Genomic DNA, 27,018 nt, shown 5'->3' on the forward strand with positions numbered 1-27,018 from the left:
TTGTACCCATGTGATGTGCATGTGCTGTTGACCACTGAAGATCCAGCAGACTCTTTGCAAACATAGGCACACTTTCAGAGAATCCAGGCTAGAACAGTGTATCTTTAAGGAGGCAAGCACTCTGGCCTGTTCTGCACCCCTTGCCCTCTGTTTGCTCAGAGTGCATGCACTTGCCCTTTCTATACAACAAATAGGAAAAGTAAACAGTGACTCCAGTATAAAGCTGCAGTATCTTTGTCAAACACCGAATGCTGTGTATTCCTGAAAAGTCCTTGAGTTTGTTTGGATTAAAGGTTAGAAGAAGACGATGCAGCTGCTTTTAAAAACAAAATTCACAGGTCACTTAGAGCAATGCATGTATTTTCTTGCTTCATTTTTGTGACTTTTATGATATATGAAGAGTTGGCATTTGAAGGATTAAGGTCCACTTCTATCTTTCTCCTCTTCAGGGTGACACCTTGCTTTTCTTGGAAAGCCTTCTGTGTGCCGAATGGGTTTGTGGAAAACTGATAATCTTGTGAAATGTATTCACAAAAGATTATCTTTTCAGGCAGTCACTGTATGTTCTCTTTGATTCCGCTTTCTACACATCTTCCACTTTCCTCTTAATAGCACAGAAGAATATTCTATGTAGCTTTTTTGGTACGGTATAGGCTCCTTTCCTCCAGTTCAGTACTCAGGTTTCCTATTTTTTCCAGTGTAAGCGGTATATTTTTCTTTAGTGATACTGCACTGCAAAGATTTTCTGGCTGTAGTCTGTGAGAGGAATGTGGGATGATGACTGGCTGCCAGACTCTTAGCAGGGGGCAATCTTCTGCGTCCACTGAAAATCTTATTAGCAGAAGTAATTGGAGCAAATAATGTGAGTTATTTAAAGAGAGGCATAATTGCCATTTGCTGTGCCATTGCTGCTGTTATCTGTTTGTTTTACTTTTCTGAGTATTGTTTAGAAGGGGAAGTGTCTTCCTAATAGATATTTTCTTGGCAACTTCCATAAAATAATTCTTCCTGCTAATAAAGCTGCCAGGGATTTTGTACTCATTTCCCTTCAAGGGCATGCCCCTTTTGCATCAGTTCCCAAATACTGCCTTCCCGGTGGGAGGATAAAGGAAATTCCCATCAGGCTTACATGCACTTAAATATCCAGTTTCTGCAAGGCACAACACACAACTGAATGTTGCAATTCCAGAATGCCTGAAAGAATCTTTGTTTAAATCTGCAGTTGTATATCAAAGCCACTTATTTGCTGGATTTTGGTTACTAGCATGCATAGCCATTTGAAATGTTTGAGAATATTATGTGAAAGGGGTCTACATTTTGACCTCTTATAAAGAACTTGCATAAGTTAGAAGCACGTCGAGCTAAAAACACACTTTGTACATGTGTTCCAGGGATGCACATTTTTCATGCCACGTATTAGACAAAACAAAGTGTTCCTTTCAACGTTTTACTGACCAGATCATAAAGGAGCTAATAAGTTTGTGTTGGTGTTTACACTTTACCTTGTATATGTCAGAGCCAGAAGGCTTTATTCATTCCATCAAATAGTGCTTGGTGGTTTTAATATATAATAATAAGCTTTAAATACTGTCTGACAAAAAACATTTTTGAAAACCTTTAAATCCCCCTCATTCTCGTTTGGGAATGTAAGGGAAATGCTGTTGTCCAGCTACTGTACTTTAGACAGAGTGTGTTTTAGAAAAGGGGGGGGGGGGTATTCCCTATTTTAACTCCTGTTTAATGTTTGATCACCTTAGTGTGTGCACCTGTCTAGCGAACTATGCTGTGGAATCAAAGCATAGCAAAATGATAGCTCTGCACTATAACTGAAAAGAACACTTTTTTTTTTCTTTATCTACTAAAATACGTTTGGGTGATGTACTATGATACATGTGGGTGATATCCCTTCAGAAAGACAAAATTTAAATGAACTAGCTTTTTCGTGCTTTGGGAGTTAACACCAGACATAAAAAAAAAATGAAGGCTTTACAGTTTTCCTGATTTCGTAAATTGCTGGTGGTTTGCTTTTAATTGGTTTGGATGATTTGCTTGCAGCCCAAGCACTCTATACTTATACAACTGTGACTCGCAAGTGTTAAAGCAGGAAAGCTACTATTTTAGGAATAAGGCCAGCAATGGCAGCCTCTATTTTTGACAGCAGTACTTTAAAAGATGTAGTACTAAACAAATGAATACTTTGTTTTTTCTACTCTTTCAGTGTATCAAAATTCCAAAATCAGATCTCAAAGAAATGCACAACTTTAATTTCTATCTATCAAATGTGGGAAAAGATAACCCTCAGGGCAGCTTTGACTGTATCCAGCAAACACTATCAAGGTAAGCAGCTTGCTTTTTCATCTGGTGAATTAAGTGAAATGTAAAGCTTGTCTTGTGGACAATGATGCAAAAACATGTTATTGGGGCTTATTTTCATTGGCTGGCCAAATGATAGCCATGCATGGTTATTTACCCTGCCACATAAAGTAATGGCTAACAAGTGTCAGATTAACATATTTTCAGATTGGCTAGAATGGAATAGTTATTCTTTTAAACAACAACATGCTTTTCTTATCCGTTGGATGGTAGTGGTTGGCCATTAGAAACTTTATTTTTGTTTACTTCTAATAGTTTTAATTTGTGCTAAACTAAAGGTAACTTTTTTTTTTTTTCCCTAAAAGCTCGGGGCTATCAAAAATGAACTGTCTGGGATTCATACAGGATAAAATTACAGTATGTGCCACTAATGACTCTTACCAGCTTACAAGAGATCGCATGACCCAGGCAGAAGAGGAGACCCGGAGCCGTAGCACCAAGGTCATAAAACCTGGTGGACCATTTGTAGGTAAGAGCATATTGTAGCTTGTGGATATGTTTTTAGGCATTCTGTTGAAAATTCTGTATCAACCAGCATATTATCTGGCATGAAAAATGGTTTACACGAAGATGTAGCGCACCTATTTGGTACTCTGTTAAATCTGGTATTTGCTACTTATGTCATGGTCCACTGTAACATCTAAACATGGCTGAATTTAACAGCCGACAGACATTATTGCATAATGTCAATCATGTTTTATGTATAGGGCAACAGAGCAAATGAAAAAAAGTGTGTAACCTGTACTCTTTGGGAAATGCTCATTGTGCAAGTCAAACCTATCAGTCTGGCATCTGGGTTGGCACCATTCCTTTGGCTTTGGATAAATTCCCATGACACTTTATAACCTCAGCTCTTGCCTTTAGCCCTGCTGCTTGTTAGGTCTGCCAAGTATTAGATGAAATAGACAGTTTATACTTAAAACAAAGCCAAATTTTTGGTTCTAAATGGAACGAGGCAAAATAAATGTGAAAGTATGTCTCCTAAAGATAGTTTGTGACTGTTATAATGAAGTGTAGCACTATTGCTATGGCCAGAAAAGTTAGTGCTGCACACTCTGGGTAGCTAAAACATGATAAATAGAGCATTACCTGGCTTGCCGGCGTCTTTTTTTATTTATTTATTTTTTTCCCGCGATCCCCATCCTATTGCATCCCTCGGCCGGCGTCCTCCGCATCTGATGAGTCACCCGGAAGTTCCCGGTGACATTGATGCGTGCGGCCGTTGCGTTGGGCAAGTGGCAGGAATTTCAAATTATTTTGTATTGCATTCAAGACAAAATACCTGTATTGAATGCAATACAGTGGATTTATGTGTCTAAAAGCAGTACATTGTCTTTCATGAAAATGTATTTTGCAGTATAACATTTACTAAAAAAAGTTTTTATTTATTATTTTGACGTGATTTTGTGTTTCAAACATTATTATACTCATACTATATTATACTATAAAATACATTTTTATGAACAACAATGTACCACTATTAGACATAAAAAATCCGGACAGAAATGATCCGCCCAGGAGGTTGTGTCCATGAGTGCCACTCTAGATTTGTTTGTGGCATTTTTTTCTAACTTGTATTTTTACAATCTTTTGTAGGGAAAAGGGTCCAGATTCGTAAACCAGCAAATAGTATTCTAGATACAGCACCAGAAAGGAAAAGGTCAACGCCCATTAATCCTGCAAGCACTATTCGAAAATCAAATATCAGCAGCAGTATTGCACAACGGCCATATAGAGAGAGGGTGATTCATCTGCTGGCACTGAAGCCATATAAAAAACCAGAGATTCTTGCTCGTTTACATAGAGATGGCGTTAATCAAAAAGACAAGAACTCCCTCGGTGTTATCCTGCAACAGGTGAGAATAGCTCGTTGGGACAGTGGCTGTTTTTACGATTGCTCAACTATCCCATTAAAAATCTAAAATGATTGGGTTCAGTTTTTGTTGTTTTCTGAACCAATATTGCAGTTTGATTAAGAGCAAAGTTTTGCAGGTAACACTATTTACTACTAATATCCACCTCCGTGTGAAAAGCATGGATTGATCTCTGTATGCATAGATCATTGTACAAAGGTGGATTTGTCACGTGATATTTTATCCCTAACGTCCAAAAAGTGTATTGCTTGGTTATTGATCTGCTGAAATTTGGCCCATTTATGGTTCATAGCCAAGTTTGTAGTCTGCAATCAGATGGGCAATGGGAACAATCTGGTTGCATTTCTTTTCTCATTTTCATACAGAGTTTTGTGGGAAGAGATGTCTGCTGATAGACTCAAATGCACTATACATATTAAAGTTTTGAGGACCCTTACTTTACTTGCAGAGTAATAGAAAATTTTAGAGTTTAGGTAGCAATAAAAAACCATTATGTACAGGAGCTGTTACTCTTTATCACACCCAGATTGTGCATGCAGGGTCTCAATACACTGCAATCAACATCAGCAGCTTAAAACCCTTCTGAACCAGAGTTTAATGCCATACTTTGTGTTTATGTAAACATGGGATTTTTGCAATTAGAAATACATTTTTTTTTTTGTACGGGTTACCTAGAATACATATGTATATGTGCATGCAAATGTTAAGGCCTTTCAGTGGAAGCTAGAAGGCAGGTAGCTTTTCTGGGAAACGTCCAGTGAGTTTTGCCATCACTGCAAGTCGCAGCATTTGCATACAGTTTTCTAGTGTTTAAAATCCCTTAATAGGAGGATACAAAAACAAAATGTTGTAATGATCTGTACTCTAAGTCCTGTAATACCCAGGGGCTAATCTGTTGCAGTTTGAGGTTTTTATTTTTCCCATGTGTGCAACAGAAGGTTAATCTGGCTGCCTCTTACACAAGAGGAAAGAATTCCTATTTGCTACTTTACATTTCAGATGTCAGCAAGCAAGGCTTCTGCTTTAGTACAGTGCTAGCTCATCATACACTACTGGTATACAGAGCTCTATTTTTAGCTGCAGCAAGCTGATCATTTCTCTTACAAAATCCATGCACACCCTTATTGGGCATTGCTACACCTTAACTGATGAACAAGCTTCGTGTCAGTGTAACAGTGCCTTGTTTTCATATTTATAGATGGCTTTTCTGAAACCATATAAAGTAGATATGATTTGTTTTCCTTGTCAAGAAAATGCAAAGCCAAACGGTGCAAATGAATACGAGAAAGGGTTAAATGGCACAGACTGGTCCTTTGTGCTCCACAGCATTTGAAACAGTACAACCCTGTACTCTCTCTGTCATTGAGCCCAACACCCATTACACTAGGAAGGGGGCAGAGAACTGTGGTTTTCACTAGAAACCAGAAATGCAAACATCTGTAACCCTGCATTTCTAAATGCAGAATCAAATTCTAGGATCCTGTTTAAGAACTGATGTGAACCTCAGAAGGGTACACAATGTATTTTAGGCTGTGCACTGAAAATCAGACTTCAGTTTTGAGAGATTTCTGAGCAGATTTAACCACTGGATTGCCTGACTCACTGGGGCTTTTACTTAAAGCAATGACTTACATGAAGTCTCTAGTTCATGACCCTTGTTGGTATAACCTAACAAGGATTTGTTAAAAATTGATATTTTACCAGATGTCTCATTCAGAAATATACCTGAATGCTGGTTTTGTTGTTTTAATTGAAAAAAAAATGTTTAGTAATTTACTACCCTCCGCCACCAACCAATGCCAAGGGCTATTATAGAGTAAAATCACTTTTTTAATTCTTAATGGGAGGTACAGAATAATCTTCTGTATGGCGGGTATAATAACAAATTTATAAATACATTTCTCTTGTAAAACTAGTTTTGGTGGGGGATGTGGTTACTTTCCTTTCACGTATATTAAACTAAGATGCAGAATATCTCATTTTATTTTTTTCCTTAACCTAAAATTCTGCAATCATAAACCTTTCATGCACAGTTCTGTCTTTTGTTAACTTTTATAATGTGTGGTGTAAAGTCAAGCATATGAATACTTTTCAGAGATAAATTACTCTTCTGTGCCATGTGGCAAATAAAGCTACAAGTATATGTCACTGAAGTTTGGTTTATTTAGCCGAGTCTTTTTAAAGTACCCTGATCAGCTGAACACTATAGAAGGCCATGTTGCAGTGAAATCTAATATATGCTGGAAAGTGACATGCCCAGTTGTGGAGTTGTAGGTCTCTGGTTGTCGTCATATAGACATACTTCTGCATGCTCAACGTATATTAGTGTATATTTTTAGGTTGTCCTAATAATTCCATGAGGAAATCCTATGTCTGGTGTAACTGTTCATCTATAAAGAGAAGCTATATACCACAAATATGTTATTATTGTGGGTTATGCATCCTACAAATTTCTAGAAATGAGGACTATCATACCTTTCATGCTAGCAATCGCAGGCTAGACTTTAGACTTGCATACATTTACTAGAACCTATTGACAAGCAAAATGCCTCCCTGATATAGCATGTATTGGTGACTGGAACACCTAAACAACATGGTTACTCTTGATATTTTGTAGAATTCTAGGTAGGCAAGAGGTTGTCTGGAGTGGAAGCCCATGGCTCAGGACAGGAAATCTCCTGTGTAGAGAATTGTATATTCACATTGAGCCTAATGGAATGAATTAGGAATACTTGCTCTAAAAATGTTTTTTTCCTCCAAAATGTAATTTGGTGGTCTAAGCTAATATGGAAATTCTGGTTGCAAATATCCTATTTAACATTTTGCATGTTTTTAGGTTGCCAACTTGAACCCTAAGGACAATTCGTATACGCTTAAGGATTTTGTTTACAAAGAAATACAGAGGGATTGGCCAGGATATTTGGAATCAGATAAACAGCAATTGGACAAACTTCTTTCTAGGTATGTTTCTTATATGCATCCAAGTGCTTAGAAGTATGTTTCATGTGAATAGTATAAAATAAAAAACAAGTCTGTATACCATCACTAATCCAATGAAAGTGTTATGCTGAAGACTTCTTTGTGCTATAATCTAATATGTGGTTTGATTGTTGGCAGAAAACTTAACCAGTCTCAGAATGCCAGCTCCAGTCAATCAGACTCTCCACCATCAAGTGCTGCTTCTGCATCTCCTAACCAGGTACTTGGGGGCATGGGTATTTGTGGTAAACATGTGGCCTTTTTCTATCACCTATTGGAAGCGTTTTTTTCTGAGTCCTTTGGTCTCTTTCAACCTTTTCTTTTAACTAACAGAGCTGATTCAAGGTCAGAAGGCTCCAGTCTGAATTGAATTGTAGATCAGCATCTTTTTAAATGTGGCATTGCATGCAGGCAGGGATTGGAAACTGCAATGAGTTTAGCTCTTGTCTACTGCAGTAAAAACACTGCCTTGTTTGCTATATGCAGCACTGCCTGCTTGTGGAGCATTCCTCGTCTGATCGGGAAATAAAATTAGTACAATATTATTGCAGTCTAGGAGTTTCTTCTAATAGACAGTCACTGAATGGCTTTTGTCTTTGCCAGCTATTTTATTCAGAGTGTTGCCTTATATACCAATGTATATAAACCTGAATTGTAAGTGAAGACATTTTAAATATTCCTCAATAGTTGCAAATATAAATCCATATAGTGTTGTACAAATGCCTTTGTAAGCACAACTGTTAAAAGTAGAGGGTGACATGGTACTGCATATAAACTGTGAGCATGGTTTTCAGCAGAAAACTACAGGTGGGTCCGTTCAAGACCTTTCTTAGGGAGAGAGCAGCAGGGACTGATCTGCATTAAAGAGAATTCCTGCACATAGGCAAAGTTCTAAGTGGTTTTGAAAATACCATTCTTTAGCCAAAATTTTAGCTTTTAAAGGCCATTTAATGTCTGTTTGTTTGAAAATTTACAATCTACTGAGCTTTGTGTAATAATAATTTGTTTTACTGCATTTCTCTAGAAACGTCTTTTGGATTCTGAATTTATTGATCCCTTAATGACTAAGAAACCAAGGATTTCTCACCTTACGAACCGTGTGCAACCCACTTTAAATGGCCACTTGGGTGACAAACCAGCATCTGCACCTCCTCCACCCTCTGCTGCTGCCACCCCATCACTTCCTCAGCTTCCACCTGCTCGCCTTCCAGTTTCAAACCCACAAAATATAAACTCAAACTCCAATTCTCCTAGCACTCCTGAGGGTCGGGGGACACAAGACTTACCTACGGACACTTTTCAGTCAATGGAGGACCAGCAAGAAAAATATACCTCTAGGACTAATGTGGAAAATTCAATACCACCTCCAAATAAGTTGGGAAACTTGGATCCCACGGACGATAAAAATAGCACATTGCACAAAAAGGCAAAGAAAGCCAGAAAACACAAGGATAAAGACCGCAAGAAACTGGACGCTGAGCCCACAGAGGAAAACAAGCCAGCACACCCAAAAAAAGAAGAAATTGTTAAAGTTGAAAAGAGCCCCATCCTGGATGAAAACAAAGGTAAAACAACATTCTATACATATGTGGAGAATTTTTTTTGTGTGAGAAAACAGTCTTTGTGAACGAGCAAATTGGCATTAATAAATGTTCTGTCTTCAATTAATTAGGCCACTAGTATCCACAATTGTTTTCATTTGTAGACAACTTTAGTTGTCTGAGAGTGCTATTAGGCTCTTTTCATACAAACTTTAGTCTGTATACTAGTGTTACAGCAAGCTTTTACAAAGCAATGGCAACATTTTGTAGCAAACTTTATGTGACTTTGTTAAAGTTGTAAAGAAAAAAAAAATACTTTGGTTTAATATATGCTAATTTATCCTAATTGCTGCTGACTGGCACTTTAGTTAAGCTGCTAGTTTCCGGTAAACTTTAGAGCTGCTTGTTGTAAACCTGCTAGCTGTTGAACCGAAAGTCAGCCCCCTATTAGGATATCCAAATGCTGGATTCTCAACATTAAAGACCTCAACAAATTCCTGTGAAGCTTAAAGAACAAATGTACAGCTCAAAATCATGTTCAACAATTTACTCACATGGCATTTTTTACCTTTGCAATTGCATTTAATAGAAAACTTATATTAATATTTCTTTAAATGAAAATGTTTATCAACAATATCCAGCTGCAGCTTCTATCTTGTCTCTGACAGCCTGCAGTAGGGAGGTGGGAGCTTGATCTCCAAATAAAACCTTTCCCAAGGTGCACCTCCTGTCTGCACCCAGATCAGGGCAGGGATAGTTTCATCTTTCCTTTTCTTTCCCAGCTGCATGCAGAAGTTGTATGTACTCCAGGAATCCTAGCTGAGTTTTTGGTGATCTGTGTGAATAGCGATTTAAGCTACAGGGGAATGTATAGGCACCGGGATGATATGCTGCAGATTCTGCTTACAGTGCTGTGAACATCACATGTGTTCTGATTTTCAGTGGATAGTTAAGGATTTATTTCATCTAATATTCAAAAGGGATGATAACTGATTAAACAAAAAGTGGGTAGGTGGTATAGTAGTGTTCCAGAGAAGTGGCACATTTACTAAATACTGTACTTCACACATGACTGCATATTCAAAGAAATTCTTGATTTGTTTGCAAAAACAAAGCATTTAAAAGAAGATTTTGTGGTTTTTAAAATTATCAATGAGTATTACACCTGTTTCATAACTGAAAAGTGTGAACATCTGTGGTGTAATAGATTTCCACTGCATGGTCAGGAATTGGACTGCACGGCATTCAGATGAGGAGGCTGCAGACACCCCTCTATTATGAACTCAAAATCTACAAGCTATGACAGTTTCATAACTGTATTGTTGCTTGTTTCTGGTTCATGCTTTAGCTTACCCTTAGTAGGTCTGGTCAGAAATAAATGTAGGTAATCACTGTGGGCAGATTTGTAAGAATGTGTGCAAAAAAACTTGTCCAGATAAGGTAATATAAACTTTGCCTAGCCATTCACAATTCAGCAAATGCAATGTGCTTGTCACTTGCACCTCCAAGGTTACTAACCTACGTTGCAAGTCACGCCTCTACGTGAGCCATGACTATTCCATGACTGCTTATAACAAAGCAGAAGATGCTTTATATGGATTGCTGTCTCTGCAAATATTGTTACATTACAAACTAGCTGAGTGGGCCCTGTTTACAGTGTTTAAAGTGTAGAAAGTTTCAGTACCCAGCTAGTTGGAAAAAATCTGCGTTGTCATGTAGCAGCAGTGCTTATCTTGATTACCTATTGTGGTGTCACTATGAAATAGGTGTTGGTATTGCTGTGTCATGCTTTATGGAGACTGTTGGCGTTGCTTTTTTTTTTTTTGTAGGCAGTTCCTCTTTGTATTTCCTTTTGTCTTTTTTTACTGGTGTCTTGCATATATGCAGGGAGCAACTAGTTTAAATGTTTTCATTTTTTTATTTATTTATTTTTTTTGTACCTTTGTCAATATTAATCCACAGATTTTCTGCCATTTAAGTATTTCATAATTCTTGTTGGTTGTTGCAGCCAAACTTCGCCCATTTTGTAATATTTTTATCTGATAGTATATAGTATGCTACATATTTTTCCACCTAGACGTCTGTAAGAATGTACCAAAGAAGGTTAGGATAAAAATTGTCATTTCCCCTGCCCCCTACATGATGCACTGTTTTTCATTTTCTACAGATGTACAAGAATCTTGCATCACTCCAGATCCTTCATCCACATCAGAACTGCCAGATTACGTAGTGTAAGTGAAATATTTGTATTGAAATCTAGAAAATAAAATGTAATGCATTAAAAATTCAATATATTTGGTAACTTATTAGCTATTTATTCATGGCTATTCTGCAAATAACACGCTTCTGGTGGCTGGGAGCCTTACTACTCCAAGGAGGCAGCCAGTTTGTTGGTCATATTTTTTTTTTTGCTTGGACAATAAAAACATACAGCCACTACACCAAAAGATTAGTAAGCTGCAGTATTATACTTGATTTTTAGATTTAGTTATGCTTTATACATATCTTCATGCTAACAGCACGTTATGACCCCAGTCATCACCACCAACCCCTTCCTATTACATGTCCAGTATGGGGAGCTGTATCTGTTAAAATGTTTCTGTTCTACCTGTTAGTGTTGCTTCCTTGGCAGGCAAGGTGTTGAAAAGGAACTATACTAAAAAAAAACAAAAAAAAAACTTACCTTTACTCCCACAGGGCAGATCGATCACTCCAGGGTTGTGTGGTATCTTGTCGCACTTCGTCCTGGAGGCGGCGATCTTCATCTTTTCTTCCAGGTTCTTCATACTATGTCACCTGACCCAGGCGCGAGATCGGGTGACGTAGGATGAGAAAAAAAAATTCTCTTTGAGCAAAAAGGCTTCTTCTGCGCATGCCCGACATGCTCACGCAGCGGTAGAGGGAGCGCCCATGAGCCTGGGATTCCTGACGTAGGTATCCCTGGAGGCTTTGTGCTCCCATTCATTCTAGGCGGTGGTGCTACATACTTTTTACTAGGCAGAAGAATGTTTGTTTGGTGGAAATATTTATATCTGCACTATCTGGGCTTCTCCAGCTTGGCAGAGCTAAGACGCTAAATCTCACTTTTCTCTAGCATGGATTAATCTTACATATGTGATTAAGCTTTGTGGTTGTGTCCCGTTTCAAAGTTTTTATAGTATGTTTATGGTAATTTCTCAGAACAGCAAATGCTTTTTACCAGAATATCTCTAAAATGGCTTCTCACAACGAAAAAAACAATTTTTTTTTCTTTGTAGGAAATACACTGTCATTGTTTCTAATGAGCAGAGGGAAAGCTACAAAGAAGATTTCAACTCTGAATACGATGAATATCGGCGTCTGCATGCCCGAGTGGAAAATATTACCAGAAGATTTATGCAGCTAGATGCACAGAGAAAGCGGGTGTCTCCGGGGTCGAAGGAGTATAAGGTGAAGTTTGTTTTAGTGACTGATTCTTTCAAGTAAAAATGGTACAAGAAAAACTGCATGCAAATAAGGTAAATATTTGCTTTTCTTGTGTGGCTTAGACTGCGGCTCTGAGGAAAAATCGTCCTAAACAACCGTCACAATGATATGCAGCTATTCTCTTCTGCTGACATGTTTATCACTACAGGAAGAGATTTAGAGGAAATTTCTATCTAGCTCATTATGTATTTACAAAGTCAAACTAAAATAGAGAATAGGTTATACATTATGTAGTACCCAAAGTCACTTTACACTGGTTCTCTGATAGATAGTTTTTCTTGCCATTAGCACTAATGCTAATGAAGCTGCTTTAGAGAAATTTTATAGGCAAATGCCTTTGTGGCATTTTCAGTTCTTAAAATTAACTTGGATGATTTGCTAAAAAGCTGTGACTTTGCTTTACTTGTCACACCTATTTTTACTACTAAACTCAAGGAAGGTCACCTACAATTTGAAACCATGACTTGGATCGTACGGGCCAAATTCTTTTCTATCAGGTGATTAAAGGGACAGCTGCTGAATACAAATATTAGATTTTTGCAGTATGAACAAAATATTAATGTATATAATAATAAATATTATGTGCTTGTTGGTTCCTTATCTGTGCACTTCATCAAAGTCTATCTTTATCTTATAGATTGTGCATGAAGAGGTTCTTAAGGAATATAGAAAATTTAAAGAGGTAAGTGAGGAATATTACTGCATTTTTTTCTTAAGGTTCAAGCTTGCAAGGTGTACCTTGAACAAAGTGTTTAATAGTGTTTGTAAGATCTAATGCTTTTAAAAGTATTTTTCCAGTAGTACCCAGGGAATTCAGATCCCTGGGTGGGTGCACTAGTTATTTCTGTTAGCCCCTCTTACCCCCCTAAAGAACACGGGTAAAAATATTTACTTGAGTCTTTGCAAAAAACTAAAAAAGCAGAAATATTCAAAAATGCAAGCGGGCTGATTCCTTAATGCAGAAGTAACAAGTGATGTCTCTTCTGTATTAAAAAGCAAGGAGAGGCAAGTTTGTTCATAATAATGATGAGGCAGGTCGATTTATTTTATTGTAGAAATAATTTGCCTGGTTGCAATTTTGTTTGAGCTTTAGGAAATTTTTGATGGCACCAAAACATGTACAGCAGTTTTTTTTCTTCTTAAAAAGTATATAATTGGGCTTGAACAATAAAGTAGCAGTTTGTAGAATGTTGCCGAAACCAGACAGTAATGATCTCTTTTCCCTAATTTTACTAGGTCATATGTAGCTCAATGAGCATTATTTTCTGATACTTGCCTGTGACCTAAGCAAAGCTCAATACAAAGCTAGTCAAACACAGCCTCCGAACTGCCATGTGCACTGCTCCTTAAAAAAACAAACATGCATTCCCAATAAAGAGGAACGTGTTGACATGAGTCTATAAGGCCATAATGTGTTAGCCATTGGCTTTTCAAAGCTTGCAAAGACCTTTTGTGGTTAAGAGTCTATGCTTTAGTTTGCTACAAATGGGAGAGGAAAGAGGGGGACCCCTTGAAATGACTTGGCATCTGGGTAAAAGTGTAAAAGTCTGGCACAGATTTCATAATAATTGAGGACTATAAAACTAACTAAAATCACAACTGTATCTATAACTGGGTGGTTGAATTTGGCGAGCACTGTAGACTTAACATATTTATTTATTTTTTCCTTCTGTTTCCAGGCAAGTCCAAATTATTATGAAGAAAAGTACAGATGCGAATACCTGCACAGCAAGCTCGCCCACATTAAAAGACTAATAGGAGAGTTTGACCAACGACAGGCAGAGTCCTGGCACTAATGCTCTGCTTAGACAAGATGTGAAAACTCAACAAACATTATTTATTAAAAATTCCACATGTGTTACGCTAGGATAAAGCAAAGAAACTTTTCAGGAGTTTCAGTATTAGCAGACATTGTATTGTTTTCTTCTCCTGATGCCCAACCTTCCTTTATCCTGCTTATTTAAAAGCTGCTTTCTCCTCTTCCTTGTCCTTTGGACTGTCATTTATCTGTGGAAATCGGTAAAGCTACTGGGTCCCCAGTGCCTATACCTGATGAATTGCGCATTTATGTAGCATAATCATGTGCTTTAGATAAATGTCTGTCTTCTGACCTTTCTTAATGCAAACCCTTTGCCTTAAGTGGTATAAGGTTTAAAAAAAAATTTGCACAAAATGTATTAAAAAAAACTTTAAAAAATGGTAGGTTAAGGGACAGAAAGTTTATGTAAAAAAGAAAAATTCTGTCCTTAACTTGAACGTTAACTTTCAAATCGTACCCCCTGACTTCAGTGGATGCCTTAAGGTGTTTGCCTGTTTATACTTGGTGTAGTTTAAGTATTTTCTACACTGCTTCCCCTCTCAAGAAAGCAAATGGGAAGCACTCTGTGGCCTATCAGCGTCTAGGAGTGTGCTTGTACGCGTGCAAGGGTTGCGTGTGTGTGGGCATGCATGATGAAATCACAAAAGCTGCTATGAAATAGGCCAAACGCTCAGGTTTTAAACAACTGATGAGTGTTATTGTAGGGGTTTTCCTATAACTTTGCTATTTCTATTGTGGGGAAAAACAGAAGCATTTTCATTTCAAGGATTTGTCCATATTATTAGGAGTGAAGGGAGGGCTGATGAGGGAGCTGGTATTAAGCCGAGCCTAGCCCTTTCGGTAGAGAGGGGTAACTTCTTGTGAAGGGGTTTAACCAAGACACATTATTTTGAGTGACAAATTATGAAATATAATCATGTAGGTAACCTATTTATATACTGATATAAAGTATTTTTGAAAGATATGCAAAGAAGCTATTTACCTACATGTATATTTAAAGATTTTTTTTTATCTCCTGCAAACCAGGAGTAGACTTAAGTACAGATTATATTTAACTATAGGAAAATACTGTGATCATCAGACAGCACAAAGTTGCATTTCATGCAATATACCAGTTTACTTTAATTGAAATGACTTTTCTTATGGGAACATACTTCTTGGTTTTCTTGGCATTCTGAATAAACCGAAGTCCATTTTGTTTGCTTTTTTTTTATTTTATTTTGATTGGTTCTTGCCCCCTTCCCATAATAGTGCTGCCAATGAAAAAGGGACACATATTGTTTACAGATGTGATTAGCGGAATGTTTGCCAAAAAAGAGCTTGTTGTCAATATCTGTAATAAACATTGCCTCCAGCAACAAACGTGCTTGAGTTTGTCTTTCTGTAAACCAGAATGTCTGTGTCATGGGGTAATCAAAAATCACTTGTAGGGATACTGTTGTGATGTAAATGTGAAGTGGATAATTTTTTTTGATAATAAAATTACATTGTGGGTTAAATACTTGAAAGGATAATTTTCCTCTAACTCTAGGAACAGCCTTAAATCAAATCCTAACATTTCAGGAAACTCATTTATATTCATGGATGTTTTTTTTTCTAAACCGTTATATATAGACTACAAACACTACTGATGTGTTAATTTTTAAATTGAAAACTTGTGTGGCATAAAGAGTAAGGAATACACACTGGACATTTCCTAAACCAATTAATATTTTATACATGTAGCTAAAAAAAAAAAAAAAAGCAAAATGCAATTAGGATTTACATTAACTTGGTTCTCTATGCCTGCATTCTCAAAGGCATCACATTTTGTCAGCTGTTTGAAAAAGTACTAAATGCATGGCTACATATGATATAGTTACCTGGCTGACAATTATAACCTTATGTTTTGCTCCGTGCAAGGTATAATCTGGCAATACATAGGGTGACGGTCCTTCCTTGGGTAATTTTTGGAAGGAATTTAATATGAAAAGGCCTAAGGTCTTCTCAGTTGTGTATCCTATTTGCTTTGGGTATTCCAAGTGATGGCATCAAATTCAGTGTACTATAGTTGTGGGATAAGCAGGCTTATAAAAATGCTAAACAATTGGTTCTAAATTACATATTTAATTTGTTATATCTTGTTACAGCCTTTGTTTCCATCAGTTTCCATTTTCTGGACTTCTTTTCCTTTGCCACTTACTTTCTGGTTTACAAGACAAATGTATTAATGCTATGTAAGCACCTTCACAATGGGTATTTATTCTGTTTGTGCATGAAAGAAAACCTTTTGAGTGGCCCTAAGGTGCACCTGGTTCTTACAGGGTTTTGTGGGCATACTCACACAGCCTGTTTATGCATTAGGAACCACTGATGAATCCAATGGCAATTGGGTCCTTGCTGAATGGATAACTGTGTACGGATAGGATGACTACTTTGATGTAAAAGTGTCCCTTGCACCCAGAGCTATACTTAAACATGTAAATGCCGCTCCCTATCTGTGATGTGCCTAAATATAGGCTACCAAAGCCCTGACTCCCATCCTTCTATGTAGACACCCTGATGCTACGCCGTTGTACCCACTCTAAAGTAGACCCCACTCTTATTCTGTGAAGCAGCTGGGCCTGATTTGAAGGCTGTGCTTGTGCAGCAGTGCACCAGGGGAATGGAGGAGTCAGACAAGGTATGCTGCAGTAATTGTATCTAATAGCACATCTGGATGAAAAGTTTGATTTACATTTAAGGTACAAAGTTATCTACTGTGAGTACAGTTTTCTTTTTAAAAAACTCCACCTAAGCATTCTGTGTTGGGTCGAACTACCCTGCTATTTACCTTTACACTGATTATATTAATGGTCTTGCCTATATTTAGACCTAATGTATGATTTTTTGATTCATCACTTATCAAATTTTCTCAATTGACTTGAATTCTAAAATGAACTGAAATGTTAGCCTGCTTTCAGCATTATACTGGTGTAGAAATGCCAGACGTCTCGGCAGGCCATTAAAAAAAAAAAAAAACTGGTGGAGCATGCTAGAGAGAAATGAATACTAAATCCTTCCAGAAAATGCCTCAGTGAAGTTTGCGTTTAGTAAGCTTAGTGGCCTGATTTTGTAGGCCTTTAACAGTTAAACATTCATCCCTGCCTTTGGGCCATTCTATTTTTTTTTATTAAAAACTGTTGTATTTCACATTCCTGTTTCTGCAAAAAATACTAGAGAAAAACTTTTTGCAGAGATTTCTGCAGTATTTATAATGGCGGCTTTATAAACTGACCAGATTGAAGGGTACCCAACCCTTTATTAAAAATGGTATTAAATACAAGCTTGCAATCGTTACTTACAGAATGTCACTGGTAATCATCAAAAAAAAAAATATTCATACTTCACTCTCCCCAGGGAATGTGGACTTTGATTGGCACTTTGCTAAATAACCACAGCCTCTGAGAATCTGAATATCTAACCTGTGTGTCAGATCCTTGCACCCAGTTGACTATTGCTGTTATTCAATTAGCCAGCCCTTGCGTCACTGGACCAAGAAGTGATGTAACAGCTGGCGGGGAACCTGGCATCAAAAACATCCAGCTTCTGTAGAGCCTGCTGTAGAGTCTTTGCCATTTGTGAATCTTCAGCAAAACTATCTGTCATTGCTTGCAAGAGAGAGGATAGAAAAATCATTTAAACCTGAATTGTCAGCAGCCTAAATCCTTGGATGATTCAGGGAAAAACATTACAAAGAAAACATTCCTGATTTTCTAAGGCAGACAGATACTCTGAATTACCAATCTACTGTACAATGGTATGAATGTTTTTTTTTTTTTTTTATACTTCTAGTAAATCTTAATAAACTCCATCATTCAACCACATTGCACATGTGTGGGGCCCAGTTGGATTTGGTGCTTTGTGGAATATGAATGTATGCATACCTAACTGCCAACTACAATTGAATGTTTTGAAAATGTGAAAAAAAAATAATTTGAAACTGGGAAACCACAATGTTCTCCATTTTGTACAATGTTCTCAATCGCTTGTAGCATCTTAACTTGTTTACTGTTAAATCTTATGTTATCTTTTACCCTCTGACACAGGATTGCCTTTTCGTTCTGAGAGTATTGTAAATGATTGTCACTTTCATTAATGTCCTTTATTGTGTGTGTTTATTTTTGTCATTTATGAAAAAGTGTAACTGGCAGAATTCAGTCCAGTATGTAATCTCACATGTTCGGTGTTGCTGCAAAGGGCCTTCAACTGCACAATCAACAGAAGTATGGCTTGTTTGTTCTTTTGTCTTTTCACTCTAGAATCCAATCAGAGTAACTGGAGTTTCTCACGTAATTTAAACACTAAGTATAAGCTTAGTATAGCTAATTGTTTAGCATCAATGTCATTCCTCTCTGCTTGGCACAGGGTAAAACATAGACACTTTTTTAGCATCTTGTTTATGCTACTAAATTCTATTCTATTAAATGCTATGAGTAGCAATTTATTACTAGTCATGTAGAACTAAGAGACTCCCTAATGAGGAGTGAGTTGCACAACTTGCATGTTGTAGCAATTCCATGCAAACTTCCAACTGCCCTCAACTTGTTCTCCTGTTATGGATAGTTGTTTGTTATTGTATAGTACTTGTATAAGCTGCACACTTAGGGAGTTTTGTTCCTGTTTAGCAGCCGATTGCTACTCACGCATTGTTAAGGGACTTCTCATTTAGTCAAGTTGAACAGCCATTGCCCGAAGAGCTCATTAGACCTTGTAAAGGCAAAGACTATTTTATCTTTGCCTGAACTCAGTGTTGCATGATTCAAGGATTGACAACAGCAAGTTCCCACTACCACCTCAGTCTTTTCTGTTTAGTTGTCTGGTCTGTACCAGCAGTGTCAGTTGAGTTGAGAAATGCAAATCTCACTCTTGCAGATACACTTTTTATTGGCAGCCATACTTAATGCATGTTCAGCTTTTCATTCCATTCCTCAGGGCTGCTTTGCCAAAGCAAAGTTAAGAACCAGATGATTGCATTTACAGAAGTGAAATAAAAGAAAATGGCAAATTCCATTGTTGCTCTGCCCCATTTTAAATACAGCCAGAGTATATGAAAGTATTGGAAAGCTATTGTCTGTGTATGAAGGGTTCCTTTTTATGTCAAACTCATAGTATTTCCTGATTTGTGTAACCTAATATTTACACTCATCCATTGCTAATGGGGCTACTGTATGTGACACTAAGTCATACAACAAGTACATCAAACATGGAAGAGTAACTGAAGTTTACTTTGTTTACCCTGCACATAACATTCACACTTCTTTATTCCTCCAATCATGCTGTATTAAAGGAATCTCCAAAGTGAAAATGGAGTAGGGGTATTTTATTAGCTAATTTTTGAGCCAATGTTGCCCCATTGTGTTCATACAAAATAAGTTGTTTAATAAAATGTTAACTTTGAGCATCTTGAATGTTTGCTTTTAAGAGCCTTTTTTCATATATTCATGAATGTGAATGCAAAACTCATTTGTGCCTAGAAATACATTGGCCACAGTGTGACTTGGCCCAAAACCAAATGCATCTCTCAACACTAAAAACAGTTTAAACATAAGTGTAACTATTACACCTACCTTAGGAGTTGTAATTCTGTTCAATTAGCCTTCTAATTCACACTTGTCCCACACTTTATGGCATCAAGCAGATGACCCCATTATTTCCTCCTTCAGCTTTACAGCTTCTTGTGTCTTTCCGGCCTACCTACGTGATAGTGAATTAGCATTATCATTGAGTAGCCAATGAAGAAGTAAAAGGAATAAATACCAAGTTTGGTATTTATCACTTACTTAAAATTCCACATCCTGGCAAAATATTTCTAAGCAAGTTGCCAGATGAACCTGCCTTTGAAACGTAATCTTGTGTTGGCAATACAAAGGTAGAATGAAGCAGAAAATTGCCTGAAAATCCACCTAGTGAAAAAACTGGCTCCTAATTTATTTGTCATTTTAAAGCAGACTAGTTGTCTTCAATTTCATGACATGTACTCTGTTTAGCCTGTTTTAAATGTCATATAGACGTCAGATGATTGTCACTGGAAATTATCTTTTGTGATCGTTTCCAGTGACATGAATGAATAAGTGATCTACTGTTCAATGGAGAGGGCAGGATGAGTAAGCATCACCTTGCTTTGCTGTCCTAGCTAGAAGTGCACGGTGGTCATTCCTGATCGGTTGGAGAATTTTTCCTGAGATAAGCACAACCATTCATCTTGTGCAACTTTTATCTGATGTATGTACAGTTTTGGGTTGATCAGTATTTACATTGGAGACCCAAACACTCCTCCCTCTGCATAGCTACCATGTTATGCAGACAAAATGTCCGGCTGAGCTCATAAACCCAGCGTTTTCTTTGTTCCCTATCACAGCTCATAACACCTATACAATCATACGTTTAGAGGCCACATAATGTTCTGTAGTCATCCCTGTTATGCCTGTGGTGTCCGATAGTGTTCTCTCTGTTTAATACAGATTGAGAAGCCAGTCTCAAAAAGCCAACAGAGGCTAAGCACATCTCTGTCCTTTTTAAATCTGCTATTTTATGACAATAAGTCATTGTCCCTGCTTTTTAAAATGCATATGGGTTTTTTTAGAGGGTAAGGGGGCTGGAGGAACACATCTCTGGTGCATTGCATATTTAAGTATTCAGAATGCTCTGTACATCACAAAATTTTTTCACTTTGTTAGGACTTCCAAGCTAAGTCCTCCCCAAATGCCTGAGGCACTCATTAAATAGTGGGATCTTGGCTAGACAGGATGTACCCCACAGGTCCGGGAAGTTGAACCCGGGATCTGTGTTATGGCTGATATATGTCAAAGCAGGCATCTTGTGGTATCTGCTCACAAGCAGGACCTGGAGTTTTGAATGTTTAAAACTTCAGACAGCTTTACCTAAAACCTAGTTTTACTTGGCTAAGAATATTGTTAACATTATGAGTAGCCATTTATTTTTGTGCATGTTCTTGTGGCCATATTGACAAACCATCTAATTTTAGGTGCCTGCTATGCGTTCAGACCAAGTTCATCGAGACTCAGGTACTGCATCCTCATAAAAACTATCATACAAATATTTTCACAAAGACATTTTCCTTTAGTGCCAAATTACATTTTGTTTATCAACGTGAGGTATTGATGGAAAGTTGGATGAAGCTTTTTTGTGTTGTATCTGTAGCCTTTTGTGCCTTTGTCTTTCAGCCCTAAATTTCTGTGCAACAACAAATTACATACAGCATTTTACACAATACTACTTTGTAGAATGAATCAAAGGTGTTCTGTTACAGAGAACATATATGAATTGAAAAAAATAAATCGGTGCAAATGCAATTAGTTTATCAAACTTTTTATGCTCTCAACGCATTTTTGAAGAATCTGTCGTGGTCATCAAAAAGCCTTGTGACAAATAGCAATGTGCCCACTCAGTCTAGCACAGTGTTTTTCAACCAGAATTTTTTTTATTCTATTTATATTGCGCCAACATATTACGCAGCGTTTTTCAAAGTCCATAGTCATGTCATTACCCGACCCTCAAAGGGGCTCACAATCCTAATGTCCCTACCATTGTCATATGTCGGTAACAGTCTAGTCCCTTTTTTTGGTGGGCGGTGGAGAAATTAACCTCACTGCATGTGTTTGAGAATAAACCCACTCAAACATGGGGAGAACATGCAATGTTAATGTCCTGGCCAAGATTTGACCTGGGACCTAGCAGTGCAAAGGCCAGAATGCTTACGCTTAGTCCCCTGGTATCAATTGTTTTCATCTGCCTATAATCACAACCTGATTTGGGTGTCTGCTTTACCTTTCACATATACATTAGATTGTCAGGTATCCAGTCCTCCTCTGCATGCAATGGTTTCTTTTTCTGACCCTACGTCTCTACAGGAAACAGCAATGACATTGGAATTAGGGAAAGAAAAGGGGCGCTCAATAGGGTGTTTTCCAAGTGGACTGAATAGTAAAGTATAAGGGAATATTTTTTGAGAGGATGACTTTGATTTTGCAGTTTAAAAACTGAAAGCCACTTTCACTTTAAGGAACATACAAAAGAAGCCAGTATTGTATTTAACATTCCCAGAGTTTCACACATCAAAAAATATCCTTTGCGGCTTAAAATGATGAAATCTGATGTGGTTTGTTGGACAAAGAGTGCATCCAAATCAAAAATGCTGACACAGGCAATCAGCCATTCCTGATTTCCTTGAATATTATATTTTGTGTCTGATTATCTTGGGGCAGAGGTCCCTAAAATGAGAGACTCACTAATGAGTTCTTGTTTTCCAAATGCTAGTTAACTGACTCTCACGCTGACACTTTTTCTTCATGTGTGGCCTAGTGTACAGAAATTAAAACCACTGACAGGCAGTTAGAAAACATTTTGACAATCTTTAGAGTCTTTTCTGTCATAATAAAAAAACTGCCTGTCAGCAATTTTTGTACAGCCAAGTTTAATTCAGCTTTAAAAAAGGTTTACTCTAAATTTATAGACAGGATTTTCCGGAATTCCCATCCAACTTCTGTAATTTACTGCCTCTCCTAGAACTGAAGCAAAAAGCTTCATGTTAAATTGCAAGAAGCTTGTCGAATGAAATATGGCATCCTCTGCAATATCTTTGTTTCCTGCACCTCTTTGATCAGTTCTTTGCAGGTCTGGGTAATACGTTTTTAGCAGCCCCAGTGTTGTAATAAACATTCTAACAGTGGCAACCGCTCTCCTTAGTACCCTGTTTCCCCGATTATAAGGCACTGTCTTATATTTATTGAAATGCCAAAATATGCCCTAGGTCTTATTTTCAGGGGATGTCTTATTTTTCCATGAAGAAGACTACAGTACACATTTATTGTTGAAAGTCACAGGAATCAGCAGCTTGCTTCCTGGTGCAGAATGCCGGCTTGTTACTTTCCGTTTCACTCTGCACTGCAGCCAGGAGCAGACACGTGCTGCACCCAGCATCAAGGAGACACACACAGGATCAAATATCCGGGATGTCTTATTCATGGGTGAGTGTCTTATTTTAATTATTTTTTCAAAAATCGGGGGTGGCTTATTTATTGGGGATGACCTAAAATCGGGGAAACACGTTAATTGTTTTAAACAAAGTCTGCTGCCATGGCCTATCTTAGGCACATGTTCAATTTTTTTTTTTTTTACTGGAAAATATATTTTTTGATCTGAGTGACAAACAATCACTGTATACACAGTGCCATTCTGTTCCATGGAGCGAGGAGAATGAGTAAGCGCCCCCCCTCTCCCTCTGCGCTCTCCTTTACTTGCACTGTGGCTATTCACCGTCGGTCGTTCATGGATATATCAGGACAGATCTATGAACAACGTTGGGCGACCACTCTACACAAGTCAAATTCTTGTCCAAGATGAGCCCGACTGTCAGGCAAGAATCATCTGACTAGAATTACGGTCACTGAAAACATTTAATATAGTTTCCAATGACCATGAAGGAATGAGTGCAGTACACACAACACCCCGCTAAGCTCTCATACATAGGAGTGAACAATTGTTGTTCATGGATCAGCCAGGATGGATTGATGCAATGTTAGGGGACTGATGTACACGTGTTAAATTTTTGCCTGAAACAAGCATGACTGTTATTCTCAGGTGACGATAATTTGACATTTTGTACGCAGCCTGCATGAATCAAACACAATGTTTGATCAAGTCAATGAAATATTACCTAGAGAGGTTTCTTTGTTCTCCCCACTTTGCCGCTTACGTTGTCATTTCAGCAGGGCATGCATATACAGAAGTATTTTAGGGATACTTACACACATGAGATTTTTGTCTTTCATGATTGTTTCCAGTGACAAGAATGTACATACCTTGTACACACAGCGCTCATTTTGTTCTATGGAGAGGGGAGGACGAGTGAGCACCCACTATGCTATCTTCCCTTGACTTGCATAGCCATCATTTCAGATCCTCTTTCATGGATCCACCTTAACTGATTTCCAGGAGTTGAATTTATTCCATTCTGCACAATGTATTTAAATCTACCATTTATTAGTTATTTCTAGTTTGCTAGAATGAGTTATATAAGATGACCACTCACACAAGAACATTGAATCGGCTACTTACTTAACAAAGGAGTAATGACTGGATGTTTGTTAGATGGCTAAATGACTCCATACGATGATGAATCCTTTGTACCTATAATCTAGAAAAATGCCTGATGATTCATCGCTTATGCTTACCCAGACATCAGAAACCTGACCAATTATGACACATTTTAGCTAAAGAATTGTCTAGCAAATTGTAGATATTTTGATCAGTCCAATACCTGTTAATCATGTTTGCAGTCCTTTTCGCAGTATCTAAGAGTTATCACTGCAGCAACTCAGGAAGGAACTGTGAACATTTTATCTTTTAATATCATTTGATAGAAATCAAGTAAAAAAAAAAAATTGTGCGAAGCGACATTGTCCTTGTGAGTCAGCCGTCAATATACGTCCTTCCAGATAGGGATTGGCACACATGAGCTGTAATGGAGCCCCACACTCTGCTGTAACTGGGGACAGGGACATGACTCATGGAGCATGCCAGTATAAATATGACNACGGTATTTATATAGTGCCAACATATTAGGCAGCGCTGCACAAGTCCATAGTCATTTCACTAGCTGTCCCCCACAGGGGCTCACAATCTAATGTCTCTACCATAGTCATATGTCATTAACACAGTCTAAGGTCAAGTTTTTGGAGGAAGCCAATAAACCTAACTGCATGTTTTTGGATTAGTACTGAATGTATTTGTTAGATTTATTGTTCAGCGTGTTGTTTTGAGAAATCTTTGAATGGTAAAAAATTGTGCAAAGCGACATTGTCCTTGTGAGTCAGCCGTCAATATACGTCCTTCCAGATAGGGATTGGCACACATGAGCTGTAATGGAGCCCCACACTCTGCTGTAACTGGGGACAGGGACATGACTCATGGAGCATGCCAGTATAAATATGACCTAAGAGGAAATGAGTTATGTGTCAGATCTTAAGAAACACACAATTTTAAGAGGCAAACTATTAAACATTTAGGAGCAACATAAAGCAGCAGTAAGTGGAATGTAAACTGAGAATACAGAAAAATCTGGAACTGTGCTAAATGACATCAGAAAATCCACCAAAGCAAAAAGGACGGGGTTGTTAATGTGATTTGTATTTTTGGAAATTATTATTATTAACTGGATACCTGACATTCTACATGCTTTTTCATCCCTACCAGATACTCATGTTTAGCAAATGAAACTTCTGGCAAACTGCAACTGTCATATAAATGTAGCTGACATTCCAACTTTACAAATTTGCTAAAGTCATAATTACCTTGTAATATTACCAAATACACACATCCAATGCAGTTCTCTCATTTGTGTACAATTGTACAAAAGATTTACAGGATATCTACAAAGCAGTGAATGTGACATTCACTAATTATTCATAGATGTTAAGTCATTTCCTGTGGTTTAAAACACGTTCACCAGGAAGATTCAACTGCAGTGAATATTTGGTGATTGTCATCTTATAATTATGCCAAATGTAGCTAATGCATATGACATTGGTATACATACTTCATATACAAACCAATGGAACGTGATTTTGTTTTTATAGTGTAGATTTGCTTCATGTTTGCAAACTTTCTATAATAGGCATACTTTGGTTATAAATCTGCCACACAGAGGATCAGTTTTTGCTCCACAGTCCCACAAGGCAGCCCTTAAAATCCAGCCACATGTGCCATGCCTGTTCTGAGCCCCAACAACTACCATAAACCAAGAAAGGCAAACAATGGCAAGCCATGTTCTGCTGTTTTTCAAAACTACTATATAAAAAAAGTGCATACTTCCTTTGCATTTTGCATTCTAGTAGCGATTAAAACTATGGGTCTCTTTCTAAAGATTTTCAATCAAGATTTACCCAAAGTTTATCCAAAATTCAAATTGTTTTTCATTGGATTCAATTTAAAAATTACTAATCAATCATAAATTGACTAATATCATTTCTAATAAAATCCAATGTGACAAGTGAGTAAATTTTGGATAAAAGTTGGGTGAAAACATTTATAAATGGACTCCTTAGCATTCCCATATAGTCTCCATAACGTGGCTATAGGGTGTTGATAACACAACACTAACACTTTAATATTCAAGACTTTTTGTGGGAGAGGGCAAAGAAACATTGGTGTGTTTGGGAGTACCTCTAATTCCAGGTAAAAGGGTGTTCAGAGACAAAGATGAGTGATAAACTCGTACACAACAGTAGCACGCAGATAAAAACTTAAACCTTGTACTTCAAGGTATTTATCTGTGGATAAACATCTACTAGGTCATTTTCAGCATTTAGAGATTGAATCAGGTCACCTGACCCAAACTTTAGATCTTGATATACCTAGGGCATATTACATGTAAACATATGTAATATAGCACTGCTAACCTGCCTTAGGTATATTTAGTCTGCTTCTCGTGGTATTATCAGGAATCAGGAGCTGCTGGGATTGTGCTTTTGGATGGAGCCTTAAGGCTTAACAAACTAAACGGTACATGTACAGACCTCTCAGGTGGTATGAAATCTTTTCACATGATGCCAGGATATGGAACAATGTGTTATCCCACCATGACTGGCAAAGGGATACCATTTAGGATGTACCATAAAGACCAAATAAATAAAGGGAGATAGAATAGCCTTTGATAATCTACTACAAGTACTTTCAATGGGCCTGATTTATTAAAGCTCTCCAAGGCTGGTGAGGATACACTATCATCAAGGAAGCTGGAATGGATTTCTTCAAAGCCATTTGCTAGCAAATGTTTGAATCTTGGACCAGATCCTTTCCAGGTTTGCTGAATCACTCAGCTTCACTGATGAAAGTATATCCTCTCCAGCCTTGGAGAGCTTTAATAAATCAGGCCCAATGTCTGTGCTTACTATTACTACAGCCTGCTAATCACAAACAATGCACA

General features: G+C 37.6%; 1 protein-coding gene across 1 annotated transcript in view; it reads left to right on the plus strand.

Moving 5' to 3' along the window:
• Positions 1-19,480, plus strand: part of ELL2 (elongation factor for RNA polymerase II 2) — a 35,717-nt gene extending 16,237 nt beyond the window's left edge. The window contains exons 3-12 of the mRNA XM_072416138.1: positions 2,219-2,337; positions 2,679-2,842; positions 3,970-4,229; positions 7,084-7,208; positions 7,365-7,446; positions 8,251-8,791; positions 10,935-10,998; positions 12,025-12,196; positions 12,870-12,914; positions 13,912-19,480. Of these exons, the coding sequence (XP_072272239.1) occupies positions 2,219-2,337; positions 2,679-2,842; positions 3,970-4,229; positions 7,084-7,208; positions 7,365-7,446; positions 8,251-8,791; positions 10,935-10,998; positions 12,025-12,196; positions 12,870-12,914; positions 13,912-14,028 (1,689 nt within the window). The 3' untranslated portion in view covers positions 14,029-19,480. The remainder of the gene's footprint in view (positions 1-2,218; positions 2,338-2,678; positions 2,843-3,969; positions 4,230-7,083; positions 7,209-7,364; positions 7,447-8,250; positions 8,792-10,934; positions 10,999-12,024; positions 12,197-12,869; positions 12,915-13,911) is intronic.
• Positions 19,481-27,018: the final 7,538 nt, after the last annotated feature.

This window comes from Pyxicephalus adspersus, chromosome 6, assembly GCF_032062135.1.
Source record: "Pyxicephalus adspersus chromosome 6, UCB_Pads_2.0, whole genome shotgun sequence".
Lineage (NCBI taxonomy): Eukaryota > Metazoa > Chordata > Amphibia > Anura > Pyxicephalidae > Pyxicephalus > Pyxicephalus adspersus.